This window comes from Blennius ocellaris (assembly GCF_963422515.1).
Source record: "Blennius ocellaris genome assembly, chromosome: 19".
NCBI classification, from domain to species: Eukaryota; Metazoa; Chordata; class Actinopteri; order Blenniiformes; family Blenniidae; genus Blennius; species Blennius ocellaris.
In genome coordinates, this window is record NC_137668.1 from 11701022 (window position 1) to 11715331 (window position 14310).

General features: G+C 45.6%; 1 protein-coding gene across 2 annotated transcripts; it reads right to left on the reverse strand.

Annotated features, from left to right (window-relative positions):
* Positions 1 to 214: 214 nt before the first annotated feature.
* On the reverse strand, positions 215 to 8794 carry arxa (aristaless related homeobox a). Of its 2 annotated transcripts, none has more exons than XM_080514890.1 (5): positions 8363 to 8604; positions 7512 to 8079; positions 6124 to 6169; positions 4170 to 4501; positions 215 to 3524 (listed from the first exon to the last, which is right to left on the reverse strand). In XM_080514890.1, exons 1-5 carry the CDS (start codon positions 8550 to 8552, stop codon positions 3254 to 3256), a joined length of 1407 nt encoding a protein of 468 aa, XP_080371016.1. In that variant the 5' UTR covers positions 8553 to 8604; the 3' UTR covers positions 215 to 3253. The 2 variants fall into 2 exon arrangements, with proteins under 2 accessions (XP_080371016.1, XP_080371015.1); XM_080514889.1 differs by having other exon boundaries at positions 216 to 3375; positions 8363 to 8794.
* Between the last annotated feature and the right edge of the window lie 5516 nt (positions 8795 to 14310).

Genomic DNA, 14310 nt, shown 5'->3' on the forward strand with positions numbered 1-14310 from the left:
GGGATATTTTCCAGACACCTGGATTTACCTGAGAGGGGCGGCCATGTGCATTGCTTTAACCCAATCATGCAGATTTACAAAAAGAAAAGCCGGGGCAGGGAAAAAAAACCCAAAAAACTCCAGACTGTTATTCACATTTTTTTTATATATTTATCAACATTCATTACCATGATCATTCATGCAATAAGAACCTCCTGGCCTAATCCCAAGTACCGCAGACCTGTCATGAATGAGAGCACACATCCAACAAGTGTGACTTTATAAACCCACAGCCATTGCCCCTGCAACAGCATTTCAATTTTCTCGCCTTTTTGCGCCGCAAAGAAAGTTTAAGCCCCGTTCCCAGCAGGTCATCCGCCTCCCGGCATTCCCCAGATATTAGGGACAAATTGGTTTGCCATTCATTAGTTATATTCACAATAAGATTAAAGGTGGCCCAGACAATCTCATCAAAACCATATAGGGACCATACAGGGGGAATAAAACACACGCTCCACTGGGCTTCACAAGGAAGAATGGGAATTTTAAAACACATGGAGGTCTCACACATCCTTTATGACGGAAGAAATTGGTTTTTATCTCTCTCTTTTTTTCTTTCTTTTTTTTTCTTTTTTGCATTACGCACCAAGGCGCAGCCGGATGCATTCTGGATAAACTCGCGTCGCATCTGAGGTGAGCTCGTTCGGATTAAATTGAGTGATTAACTGGTGTAAGACCTGAATGAGAAAGGTTTTCACACATGCACACAATAATATATATTTTTTTTTTCTTTTTTCTTTTTTTTAAAAGGGGGGGGGGGGGGGCTACTTTAATCCGCAGGGTAATTTCACGCGGTTTGGTCGGGCACCATGGACGGGTCAAACGGAGGAGAAGATGCATTGATTGCTGTAATAGTTCTGCATCAGAAGTGAGAGCCAATGAAGGGGGGGTTAACTGTGTGTGTGTGTGTGTGTGCGTGCGTGCGTGCGTGCGTGCGTGCGTGCGTGCGTGCGTGCGTGCGTGCGTGCGTGCGTGTGTGTGTGTGTGTGTGTGAAAGCCGCTTGATGAAGTGGTTTGTTACTTCATTAATGACAAAGGGGACTCGCTTCCACCGACATGGCATTACAGATGTTAAGACCAATTTAGCGCCTTTAAAGGGTCTTAAAGGAAGTTTTGTGACGGGGCCCCCCAAGATAAAGTGGGCGATCTAATTGAAAACCCCTCGGCCATTGTGGTGCGTCTCACATGTTGAGGATTAAGCTCATGAATATATGGTCAGTATTTTGTCAACTGGGCCCGAGGAGGACAGACGCACCGCAGCGCTCTGGATTAAACACCTCAGTGCAGGTGGAGACTTTTCTTCTTTTCTTCTTTTCTTTCTCTCTCTCTCGCTCTCTCTCTCTCTCTCACACACATGGCCTGCAGGCATTTCCCAACATCAGGCAACCTGTTACTGAAGCTTGGAGGGATTTCTACTTCACATTCCGCTGCACTATTGAGAATAAAACTCGTTTTCTCTTCCTCCCCCCAATATAAGACAAACAGCACATTTTTTTTTCATAACACCTTTTTTTTTTATTAATAGTTCTATATTATTCTATTTTGCATTTTTTTTTCCTGGTTTAAAGGCCTATATGTCAGTCCTAAAGGAATTTGAAATAATAAAGGATAACTCATTTTACCAGTGTAATTTATTCAAATTAGCATTATTAAACCAGGAAACTTACAATCACTTAATAAGAAAAACAAAAACTCCTTCACTCATTTTCCTTTGGGGTAAAGGTTTTTTTGACATAAATAATTATCTAAAAACCTATCAATTCATAAACACAGGTGAAATTCTACACATTCATTACACACTACACCGAGTGCAAATCATCAAAACAAGGCCTTTTGAAATATACACGACCTTGTTTTGAAAATCATCATGTTTTGTTGGGTTTTTTTTCATGTACTTTTTTTTTTTTTCTCCTCTTCTTTTTTACACATTATGTACAGTTTCTCTTTCACACAGTCAGGTCGAGAGACGCGTCTCCGATCTCAGCAATGCTCACCTATCCTACGGAGTCACACTCGGGTTGTAATACACTGCTGTGGGGGGGGGGTGGGGGGTCAAACCAAAGTTGGGAGTCAATTTACAGAAAACACAGGCAGGACGGGAGGTTTCATGGACATGAGTGCGACGCTGAGAGTGACTGAGGCACAGGCGAGCAGTGGAGAGGAGTCAGGCTTGCAGAGAAGGCTATATGGAAGGTCTATGGACAGTTTTCCTTTGGTTCAGGGGTGTGTGTGAGGAGAGGTGGGGGGTGGAGGGGTGGAGGGGGGGGTGGGGGGGATGGAGGCCCTCCAAGTGGCCTTTGTGGTAGATGCAGACCAGCTCAGCCCACATCAATGCATACAGATTAAGCAGTGTTAATGTCGAGCACTCATGCTGGCCACATTTGGAGTAACACAAGGATCCTTTTTCTAAAAGTCTGGGTTCCCCTGCGGTTCCTCAGCTGTCAAGTGTGTGCGTGTGGAAATCACTGGTAAATATTCAGCTACAATTATAACTGAGCCCGCAGTGTCATGCTGCCAATCATACTATTATTTCATTATTAACAAAAATGTTAAACCTATTTTATATAAGCAGCAAACATACTCTGTATTTAAAATCCTAATTAGACAATAATGATGATAATTCTAAAAAAAACAAAACAAGAATGAATAATGCCAAATGATGAATTGGAATAAAATATAAATCTCTTCCTTTATCAGTAAAGTGCAAATGGAAGTACTCGACTAAAATACAAGTTTTGCCGACTGAACTTGAGTCAATGTTGGAGTTCCTGCTTGTGCTCAATGATATTAGGAATAAGCAAAGGAATTTATTCACAGCTGTGCACAAGAGATGGATTGAATTTAGTGTAAAAGCCTCAATTCTATAGTCCATGTTGCATCTTAATTTTTTGCAGTTGATCGTTAGGTTGAGAAATTGTCCTGTAGGAAAGTGTGAAACAATGGCCCTGTAATCGCCAGGCACGCGCACACACACACACACACACACACGCACACACACACACAGACACACGTTTGTCTTTACACAGTGCTCTTCTGAATTTGGTTGTGCTAATTGGGGATACATGAGGTAAGCGGGACAGTGGAGCAGGGGTACATCAGGACATCGGCCTCAGGAGGTATGAATGGGAGTTTGGTTTGGTGTGGGGGGGGGGGGGGGGGTCATGGAATGGGACGTAAGCCCGGAACGGGGAGGCTTAGAGCTGGTGTTGAGTGTTCAGCACACCTCCTTCCCCGCGGCTCCGGTGGGCAGGATGTTAAGCTGGGTGAGCTGAGCCGAGTGTTCCTTGGCCTTGAGGCGCAACGCGGCGATACTGGAGGCCCGGCGGTCCGCTGCAGCTGAGGAAGAGGTGGAGGAGGAGGAAGAAGAGGAAGGGTCAGGGAGGACAGGGCCCGCATGGGAGGGGTTTTCTACAGGAGGGGCGGGCTGGCGCAGGAGAGCTGCAGCGGTGGAAGCACTGGTCAGAGGACCCATACTGGAGAAGAGCCTGGACAGGGACCAAAAATGCAAAGTTTTTACCACAATTTAAATGAAACCAAGTTTACCTCAGGTTTCAAAAAAAATTATTGCAGCTCTTTCGTTGCTCCATTTAAAACTGCCTGTCCACTGAAAGCAGTGGACGACCAACACCGTCACACTCATTTCCTTTCACCTTGGTTTCATTCGGCTAATTTAGTCTTAAACCCTCTCCTGGATTCATTTCCTGATATAAAAGACAACGAGGGGATTACACGGTTAATAATGCTGCATAATGGAGGAGATAATTGTGGCATATGGAGTGTGTGGTGTCACCCCTCCTCACAGCTTGTCTAGCAGGATCACATGTTTGGTTAATTTATTAAGGCATCTGACAGAGTGATTACACGCCACTGTGAATGGTTAGCAGTATAACATATTTATAATCAGACACTGAGATAAACAGGGAGTGTGACTGAGGATTACTGTCAGTCATTAGAGATGTGCCAGGAATTTATTTTAAGCTCTGCTGCGGCCGTGCCTTTTTTTTTTCTTCCCCCCCCATACTCGTGCCTGACTGCAAAATTGTTGTCATTTACTCTGTTTTTCCGCGTCTTCGCATAGTCCTAGAGTCCTAGATTGTTGGGTTGTGGTAGAAATAAGTGGTCCAGCTCACCTGCCGAAAGTGGGTCCGATAAAGGCAGGGTGGCGAAACATGGCAGCCGTGCCCAGGAAGGTGCCCAGGCCGAGCGGGGTGGCCAGAGGTGGTGCCGAGCTGTTGTGGGGCGGCGGGGTCAGCCCCGGGAAGGCCGCCGCCGCGGCCGCAGCCGCCGTCCAGGCGGACTCCAGGGCCGGATGCGGGTGAGGAGGGAAGGGCCCTCCCTCCAGGTAGTGACTGAGAGGATGGCCCGCTGCCAGCGTGCCCGGGAAGGGCAGGCCCGAGGGGTGAGCCTGCACGCCGGCCTTCTCACGCTTCCTCCACTTGGCTCTGCGGTTCTGAAACCACACCTGGAACGGAAACGTTTACGTTGAGCTCTCATCCATGTCATATGTTCTGCCTTCATAGTGCATCCAGATACCATGCGTGGTTTTCACATAAACAGTTGGATGTAAAGGAATTACACTTTGAAATGATATCATCTTGAACAGGTGGCTTTTCTTTAAAAAAAAAAAAAAAAATGTTTGAAACATAATTAAAACTCAAGTGTTTCACAGTGGTGCTTCAGTGACATTAACCGTTCATAATAGTTGTCTAGTTCAGGTGGTGGCCAGCAGGCGGAAAGTCAACGGTAATTACATGCAAGGTCTCTTAAATCTACTTTCTGTCTAATTAACACCCCCCCCCCCCCCCCCCCCCCCCCCCCCTTCAGATGGGCTTCAGGGTGGGGTGAGGTGGGGGGTGGCATAATTAAGAGCGGTGTTAACAAAAGATCCAGAAAATTACCGCTGAACCGGCTCCAATAACAATTAATGCGCTTTAAATTAAATTCTTTAAAGAGACGCTCGGAACAAGTGACTTTCCAATCCGGGAGAGTATTTAACTTTCCCACGCAGCCGGTTTGCTCTGCAGCAGCACGGGTCTCTCACAATGAGCAAAATGTCAACATGTGGAAGGAGATTGAACGAGCGGACTTGAGCGACAGGGACTGAGCGCGCGCGCGCGCGCGCGCACACACTCACACACACACACACACACACACACACACACACACACACACACGCACATGCGTGCATTATTCCCAGAGGGCTGTTTAGCATTACACAGCCCCTCGGGAATTTATGAGTTTTTATCACCTCCTGATGGCGCCCGTTAAGTGATTTGTTCACCCCCCCCCCCCCTAAAGAGACATCTGTTGTTTTACCGTCGGCCATAACCTCTCGGAGCTTCCACCGTGTTTGAACTGTCTCTCTGGTTATGAGCCCGAGCTTTCGACATGCAAGCCACGCTTTCAGAGCGCTGGGGGGGGTGGAGGGGGGGGCGAGATGGGGAGGGAGGGGAGCAAACACCTTTAATGGTCTCTCATTCGCTCCCAAGTGCAAAGCATCGGATCAATGCAGGTCTATTGCAATCACATAATGGGAAATCAAATAGCATTATCCCTCCCCTCTTTCTACACCCCCCCCCCCCCCCCACCCCTTCCCTCCTACTCCTGCACACATCTTTTTACTCTCTCTCTCACACACACACACACACACACACACATCTCGGCCTCGCCCCCTATCTGTCCCCTCTGATGGGAATTCAAACACCACCTCATCCCAGCAATACAGGCGGTGTTTGCTCCTGCACTAAGTGAGCTTTTTATGAATCGCCAGCGTCCGCTTAATTGCCTCTAAAACGTCCCCCGTTCGCGTGTAATAACATTCAATAACAGGAAAGACCTTCCCATTTAACACGTTTTACTGTAATAAATTATTGCCTCAAATTGGCCCGTAATCGTTGATCCTCAATCAGTGACGCATATCACCGGTTATTATCCAGCACTGTACACCGGGAAACATTTTATAGAGGAGAGATAAAACATTAGAGGATGTTGCTTTATTTTTTTCCCCCTCCCCATCTCGCCTCTATTTGATTTACAAGTCACAGGCTTCTCTTTTGAGATAAAGATAAATATGGAGCCACTTACTTGAACGCGGGCCTCGGTGAGATCCAGGCGCATTGCGAGCTCTTCTCTGTATAGAGAATAAAAAAAAATGAGAGAAAGGGAAAGAAAGAGGAAGAGAGAAAAGACAGAGACAGTAAGAAAAGATTCAAGGTTACAGGCCACCATTTGGAAGCAACGCAGAATTGCTGTTTTGTCCCCTCCTGTTGTTCACTGTCAACAATAGACGACCAAAATAGGCTTGATTTTTTTTCCCCCTTCTCCTCCTCGGCACGAAGTGCAAGAAAAGACGCCATAGCCATATTCTATTTTCCCTGTCACCGATGGAAAGAAATAGGCCTAGTGATTGTTAGATTTTCCTTAGCCAAGGCCTGTCACTGTAACAACATAATGGCTGAAATAATGACATCTAAACTAGCCTGCCACAAAGCAATTGACGCTCCCTCCAGCTCCAAGATGGGCTTGCAGTTCAAATTAGACCTACAAATCGCCTTAAAGTAAATCGATTGGAAAATATGAATAATCCTACGGGTGTGACAAATATTCTGTATCAGAAAAAAAAGCAGGAATAAAGTGAATGTGTTAATTATCAATATGCTAATTCATACGAAGATTGATATGATTTTTTTTTAAAGGTTTGGAGTTTATATAAGGCAATTTTCAACCTTCAACCTGTGAAAATCTATATATTCAAAGCATTCCACCCAGTCTATGTACACCTGCCCTTGGGCTTAAGGTTATAGGCCCTGACTTTGTGCATGAAGTATCATGTCCAGCAGGTAACCTGAACTGCACCACCTAATTATTCTCTGTGACAATAACACCGCAGTTGTCCGTTTAAAAAAAAAAAAACTCCCCATGTATTAGCACTTACAGGCCTATTGTGTTCACATATGCAAGGCACGGGTTTAGTGTTGGGGCATTTTTATGAGCTGTGATCCGCACAGTGTCCTGTTACAGACGTGTGGAATTACTGTGACTGAGTCTGGAAAAATGTTTATGGGCAGGGAAGTGTTTATTTTAAAATAAAAGCTGTTAATTATCACCCCAATGTATGGCATTATTTTTATTATTTTTTTTAAAAGACATTGCGAGTATTTTAGCTTTTATGGCATTCCTAAAAGTGAATGTAAAATACATATAATAATAATAATTACAAAATAATAATAATAATAATCATATTTACAATATAATTATTTACGTTTTATTTTATTTACGTTTAATATGTATGTTTCTTCTTCATTTTTTTTAGGCCTGCGATTGCCCCGTCTTTATTTCTATCCACCGGCTGTTGTGAAATAGTTTTTTTTTTTATTTAACGGCGGGATATTACAATTGAAAGTACTTTTACGCGAGGTGAGTGAAACGATATTTTCCGGCTGTGACATTTCGTCCGCGTGAACGTTTCTGACCTGGTGAAGACGTCGGGGTAATGCGTCTTCTGGAAAGCCCTCTCCAGCTCCTCCAGCTGGTAACTGGTGAAGGTAGTCCTGTATCTTCTCTGCTTCCGTTTCAGCATCCCCTCTTCCGAATCACTGCCCGCCGACAGACACACGCTGTCCTCCCCGTCCCTCACGTCTCCATCCCCGGCGTTCAAGCTCTCCCTCTCCTCGTCCTTCGGGGACAGCGCGGCCGCGTCCCCGCAGCCCTCCTCCTCTTTCCCCGCGTCCTCCTCGAACTTGAGCGGGCCGAGCTCCACCAGCCCGAGGCTGCCGTCCTCCGAGGCCTCCCCGGGGCTCTGGTCGCCCTCACCCCGGCTCAGCGACGCGTTCTCCCGGTACGACTTGCTGCGGCTGATGCTCACCTGCGGCGCCTGGCTGATCTTGAGGCCGTCGCCGGCGGCTTGCTCCAGGAGCAGCCGCTCTCTGTCCAGCTTCTCTGCGTGCTCCTGGAGGTATTTGCCCCCGGGGCCATACAGCCGCCGGAGCTTCGGGGGCAGGTGCATGTCAGCGCTCAGGGAAAGCTGCTCTTTCGTTGGACCTGAGAGGAAATCCAGAAAGAAAAATAATAATAATTATAACTAAAATGATCACGTTGCGTGCCATAATTTGAAACGATTTTATGGGAGGAAATCACTTTTTTATTAAACGTCAAGATTCAAGACTTGACGAGAGGAAAGCTTTTCATGCTTTCAACTCCTGCGGAGCCAATTACTGACAGACTGGGAGTAAATCGGCTTGCTTCTCTTTTCTACAGCTTTCCAAACAATATTTACGTCTATCTTTTTTTTTTTTTTTTGGCTGCCGCCGGAAAGTGGACTCACCGTCTGCCGCCTTGTCCTGGTCCCCTCTGCCGGGCAGAGCCGTCAAACTTTGCGCACCGATCAGTCTGACCTTACAGGGACTCCGGCGGCCCAGAATACTGTCTATGCAGTAAGAGGAGAGCAGTGTCGGGGATTTACTGCTCTTCCTCTCGCCCCGGTCGTGGAAATCTTCCTCAAACTGACCGCTCATGTCGACGCTTCGGTTCGTCCTTCGGTAACGCCTGTCAGTCTCCCACTCTCTACCTCTCTCTCACTCCACTCACGCGCTCACTCACTCACTTGCGCACACACATACACACACACACACACACACCCTCCCTCTCTCTCTCTCTCTCTCTCTCTCTCTCTCTCTCTCTCTCTCTCTCTCTTCCTCTCTTCCTTTTGGTCCGGCGCTCTCCTTCCTTTGCCTCTGTCCTCTCAGGCCGGTGTGGACCTTTCACTCCTCCCTCCCGCTCCTCTCTCTCTCTCTCCCCCCCGTCACTCCTCTGTCACCCTCTCAGCTAATGACAGACAGAGGTTTGGCCGCTGCGCGCTGCGCTCCGCTCTGCCAGGCGCCGCTCCGCTCTGCGCGCTGCGCTCAGCAGACGTGGAGGTGGTTATTGCGCCGCCTGATTGGCTCGTAAGTTGTGTGTGTGGAGAGAGAGACCGCGCAGGCCCGCTTTATATATTTTACGATTAAAGTTAATTTGAGGGAAAGGCGACAAAAGCTGGCATGGACTTTGTTTTTTTTCTATCCCTCCTTCGTGGAACGAACTCAGCAGATAAAGTGGCCGACTGACTTCAATGCGATCGTGTTTGCGTGTCTGTTGACGCGATTGCAGTTGAGCCACAACACAACTGTATTTTACCTTTTCATGCAAACCTTTTATCACGATTGGCAACGAATAAAAGCGAATATGTGTGGTACAATGCGCCCAAACAATTAATAGAACTATCAGCTGCACGAGACCCGGCAAAGAAAAACTAAAACTGGCCATTTGTGACGAGTCAGAATAAACACACAGGAAAAAAATTTTTTAATACCATATATCTGAATTCCACTTGGCCAGTTTAGTTTATTACGCTGGGTTACACTCACTCTGTTCGCTATAACGTGAGAAATATAAATTATAATATGGAAAATAAGAGGTCCTTTCTGCAGCATATTTGTACAGATTTGTGTGTGTGCTATTAAATCATGCATAGCTACACAAGTCAACTTTATATATTTTTTTTGTTTATGGCTAACAATTCCAGGCTATCTCAATAGCTTGTATATATAGTATATTTTTGACATATTTTAAAAATGTTCCATCCATTATTTATTTCCATGTATTATTAATATCATTATTGTTATTATTATTATTATTATTATTATTATTATTATTATTATTATTATTATTATTATTATTATTATTTCCAAATTTCAAGTTTGAACTGTCTCCATAAAACACACAGCCTCTTCAATCCTTGTGCCAACATGTAAAAATCTGGCGCGGGGTTTTGGTTCAGCCAGAGGCAGCACCTGCTGGAGCCATGTCAGAGCCTCATAAATAATATAAATATCAAACGTGAAGAGCAAATATTAATATAGCTAATGTTGCTTTTTGTCTATCTATCTATCTATCTATCTATCTATCTATCTATCTATCTATCTATCTATCTATCTTTCTATCTTTTTTCATTTTTTCTCTCTCTCTCTTTCCAATTGCGTGCGCTCTGCTGGAGTTGTGGATTGACTTAAAAAGTGAGGGTGGCGCGGCGGTGATGAGCCGCCGCACGGGGAGCCGCGACAGCACGCGGGGACTCCGCCGTGGAGAGGGGGAGAGACGGAGAGATGGATCGAGAACGTAATTTTAAATGAAAGTCTATTTAACCCGCTGTGAATGGCATGACCCCTATCCTCGCCTCAGAGCCCATCACTGTTAAAAGGATCATTTTCAGAATTCAATCCAAAAAACTTCACCAAGCTGCAATTTACTCTCTCTCTCTCTCTCTCTCTCTCTCTCTCTCTCTCTCTCTCTCTCTCTCTCTCTCTCTCTCTCTCTCCCTCTCTCCCTCTCTCCCTCTCTCTCCCTCTCTCCCTCTCTCTCTCCAGTTATGTATCTGCCCAGCCGGAGCTTCGCAGAAAACGAAAAATAACAATGAAGTATATGTCCAGAAAATTGCACAAGTTGTTCATTTTTTTTTAGTTTCTTATAAAAAGAAAATAAGAAAAACTATTTTAAAGCCTAGATACATGTCTCTTTTTTGATTGGAACTGGAATAAGAGCTCAATTGATCCCTGCAAAGTTTAGTTAAGGTGCAATTCGCTTAGTATTAGTGCAGGTAAACCCTGCTAACACGGCTTTCATATATATCTTTTTTTTCTTTTTTCAAAACAGCCTTGTAAAAAGTTGAACATAATGCGTGCTTTATATCTGCAAAAGTAATATCCCAAATGGAGAGGAGAAAAAAAGCCTTGTCTTTTGTGTTAACCTCACTGCTGCACACTTCCTCAGAATGTTTGATGACAGCACAGGGACGCAAGGGGAAATATTGTAAGGAGACGCAACCTCACGGATGGTGTCACATTTAATCCATCTGCAACTTTTTTGTGGTGTCACAAACTTCCGAGCTTGTTTATTTGCACGCAAATCAATGTAATGAGTGTAATAACAATATAAAATGTTATGCCTTTTCCCTGCGCGGTCACAAACAGACGTGCGTAATACAGACGGGTATTTAGAGTCGCTCTGTAATTTGGGGGCCACAATTTGATTCATTTATCCGCACACTGTTATTAACCCTGTGGAAAAAGAGATGTCAGCCGCCATTTCAGCCAGCAGGACATCCGCGCTTTGTTTAAATGCACTAATTACGCGCATACATTAGAGGGGGACGGAATAGCCTGAGCGCAATTTTCACATTTTCAATTTTCCGTCTATTTGACGTGCAGGTGAAGAGATGGCGGAAAGAGGCCGCCTTCCGTTCCCGCACCACCTCGCCACCGCCTCCCCTGTATTTTCATAACATCCTAACTTGATAATATCCAGGGGAAACACGGGGTTGTGTGCCGTCTGTTCCTTTAACGCGCGGATACTGTTACCTTGCCACAGTGTCGGCCCCGGACGTCCACGTGCACGGACCCTGGCCGTTTGTTTGTTCCAATTTCGTTTTCAATGAAACGATTCGTGCAGGTAATCAAGGCACTTACGAGGGCATACATTTCAGCATGGCCTGGTGCAGCAAGGTGTTCTCCGTCGTTATTGCAGCGCACGTGTCATCCACTCCCCTTGAAGGCCATTGCCGCGATACTAATAAAGTCCACCATCTGAGGCCAGCGGGGGTGTGCGTCCTTCTGCAGGTCATTCAACTGGCGCCATCTCCTGGATAAAACATCTAACTGCCTGAATAACTTTCTTGTCATGTGAAGACAGAAAGAACAGCATGCCTGACCTTTTGACACCGTCCACATTTGTATTACGCGTACCGATAACACCTCCGCGCTGATCCTCATTTTCTGACTACAAGTGCGTTTCTGTGTGTGATTCCTGAAGGAAGAAATTCCATTTATAAGAATAACAGCTTGTACATCCCTTTCTTCCAGCTGTCAAACTGTGTGAAGGGTGTTGGACACACACTCATAATTAACTGTTGCAATACACACTCACTCCCCCAACCACTATTATACCACCTCTTAATGCTGCTGCTTGTTGAACACTGATTCACTAAAACCGCGATTTTGATTTGAATGACTGGCATTTGTTTTCACCGTAATTTTCATATATTGCCACCACTTTGATTTCTGTGTCAATAGTTTCCTGGAGCCGTTTGATCTTGCACATTGACTATTTTTGTTATATTATTTTGCCAAACAAGGACTACTAAGAATCTTGTTGCAATGCTGGCAGGGGTTGTGCAACGACAATAAAGCCTCTTATGTCTTATTCAATTCAAACTGAAACCCATCCAACTTGAAAGAGAGACATCCTGCCTCGGCAGCAGCAACAAGAAGCAGAAATGCTGTCTTAACTTGTAGTCCGTCGTTACACAAGTCCCGGTGCAACATGTGGAAACAGTGCTCTCTAATATGCAGCCAAAACTGGCCTCAACGACTCTTCCTCCATCTATCCTTGCGCTCTGACATAATTGGACACTTGCTCTGCTTGAGAGGCCAAGCAGGAAAAAGAAGGAAAGGGGGGAGAGGGAGAGAGAGGGAGAGAGAGCAGGGAGCGGGTATGTGTTGGGAGGGAAGGGAGGCTTTTAAGGCGCGCGTAAGCAAAGTTAATTAGCGGTTATTAACAGCCCGCATAATGAGAGCGAGAGGGAGTCAATTTAATGACTTTGTTAGCGCGAGTTCAGAGCGACAGGCGCTGATCGAAACAACAAAGGCGAGCGCGCACGCAGCCATCATCCGTAATTTCCAGCGGTAATGCGGTCTGTTCAGAAACAAAGGGTTCTAATTTCGTTCAACTGACTCGATAATTTGTCCTTATGTAAGGAAAATAATTAATGACTTAATGCTTCAACAGAAGTAGCTTTCTTTGGGAGGGGGATTTCGGAGGCCTCGTTTGCTGGAGAAGGTGCTAAGGAAATCAATTTCCAGGCCTATAATTATTTACATCATGAATTTCAATCGTGGACTTCTGCCTTTGCTCCCGGTTCGTGCGTGCAGACGTGTGAGAGTCTATTAGGCGAGGAGACGAGGAGTTCAAAATCCTCTTCCCTCACACAAATTGTGTGTGGCAACAAATGAGCCACTTGTCATAATGTAGTATTATAGATTTTGCCATTAGAACACAAAATAAACCGCGGGAAGAGATGTGCGCTGTTAACGCCACACAGCGACTGGAATGAAACCAAACAATAAATGCGACGTTCAGGGTCATTCATCAGTCCAAACTTGAAGGTTTTGGTGACAGATGATTGGCTACCTGATTATACTCTGGAGTTCAGAATTGATAGCTCTCATGGTTGCCTTTCCCCGAGCGTGTGGCGGCTTATCGCGGCTGGCGCGTTGCAAAATTATCCGAGGCCCGCGCGTCTTTACGCACGATTTCATCATTCCACAGATGGATTGACTTGGAGGAAAGATGCGAGCGCTTTTATCGATTGAGAGGGGGTCGGGGGGGTGGGGTGGGGTGGGGGTGGGGGGGGTGCATGAGCCGCCTGCTGGCCACTCTTGGATTCATGGCGGGTGGATAGGTCACCCACACGAGAGCGGCAATTTCACGGCCCCCATTGTCTCCACTGATTACTGCTTTGATCATAGGAATCAAGAGCCCGAGACTCTCCTAAGACTCTCGTAAACCTACTGCTAGGGTCCAGGAGCTCGCGAGCTGAAGAGGTCATCATCATCATCATCATCATCATCATCATCATGATGATCATGACCATCACCCATCGTGTGCTTCATCATCACCATAACAGTTGTCACCATTATGATCGTCATCATCGTCGCTAGTTGACCATACAAACCTGGGGCGCAGTGTGTTTTCACAGCCGCGTTGCCCTTTTATTGATTGCGTGCCTTAATTTTAATTCGATTGCGCGAGTGTCAAAAATTCCACAAGAATCATCCTAGTAATGAGATAATCAAAGTAATATATGCAAATCAGTTATGTTGCCAGCTTATCAAAACCGGAGTGCCCCCCCTTGAGTCTGAAGAAGTCCATTTATTCAGTTAGTGGCAATACCTTGCGCAAATGGCGCGATGCAAATGACAGTTGATTAGACTAAATTAAGAACCTCGTTTCTCCCTGACCTTGTCTGAGTTTTATGTAAATTCTTTTTTCTTGCTTTAATGTGATAAAAAATGCATTTTACACCTTGGCCTTTGTAAATCTGAACAATATTTTGTATGAGAGAAACAATGGCCAGCCGCAAATAACTCAGTATGTGACAAGCTTGGGTGATTTTCCGACTGTCTCTCTGTCTCTGTCTGTCTGTCACAAATCTCAGTATATCTTGACCCTGGTGCAGCTCCC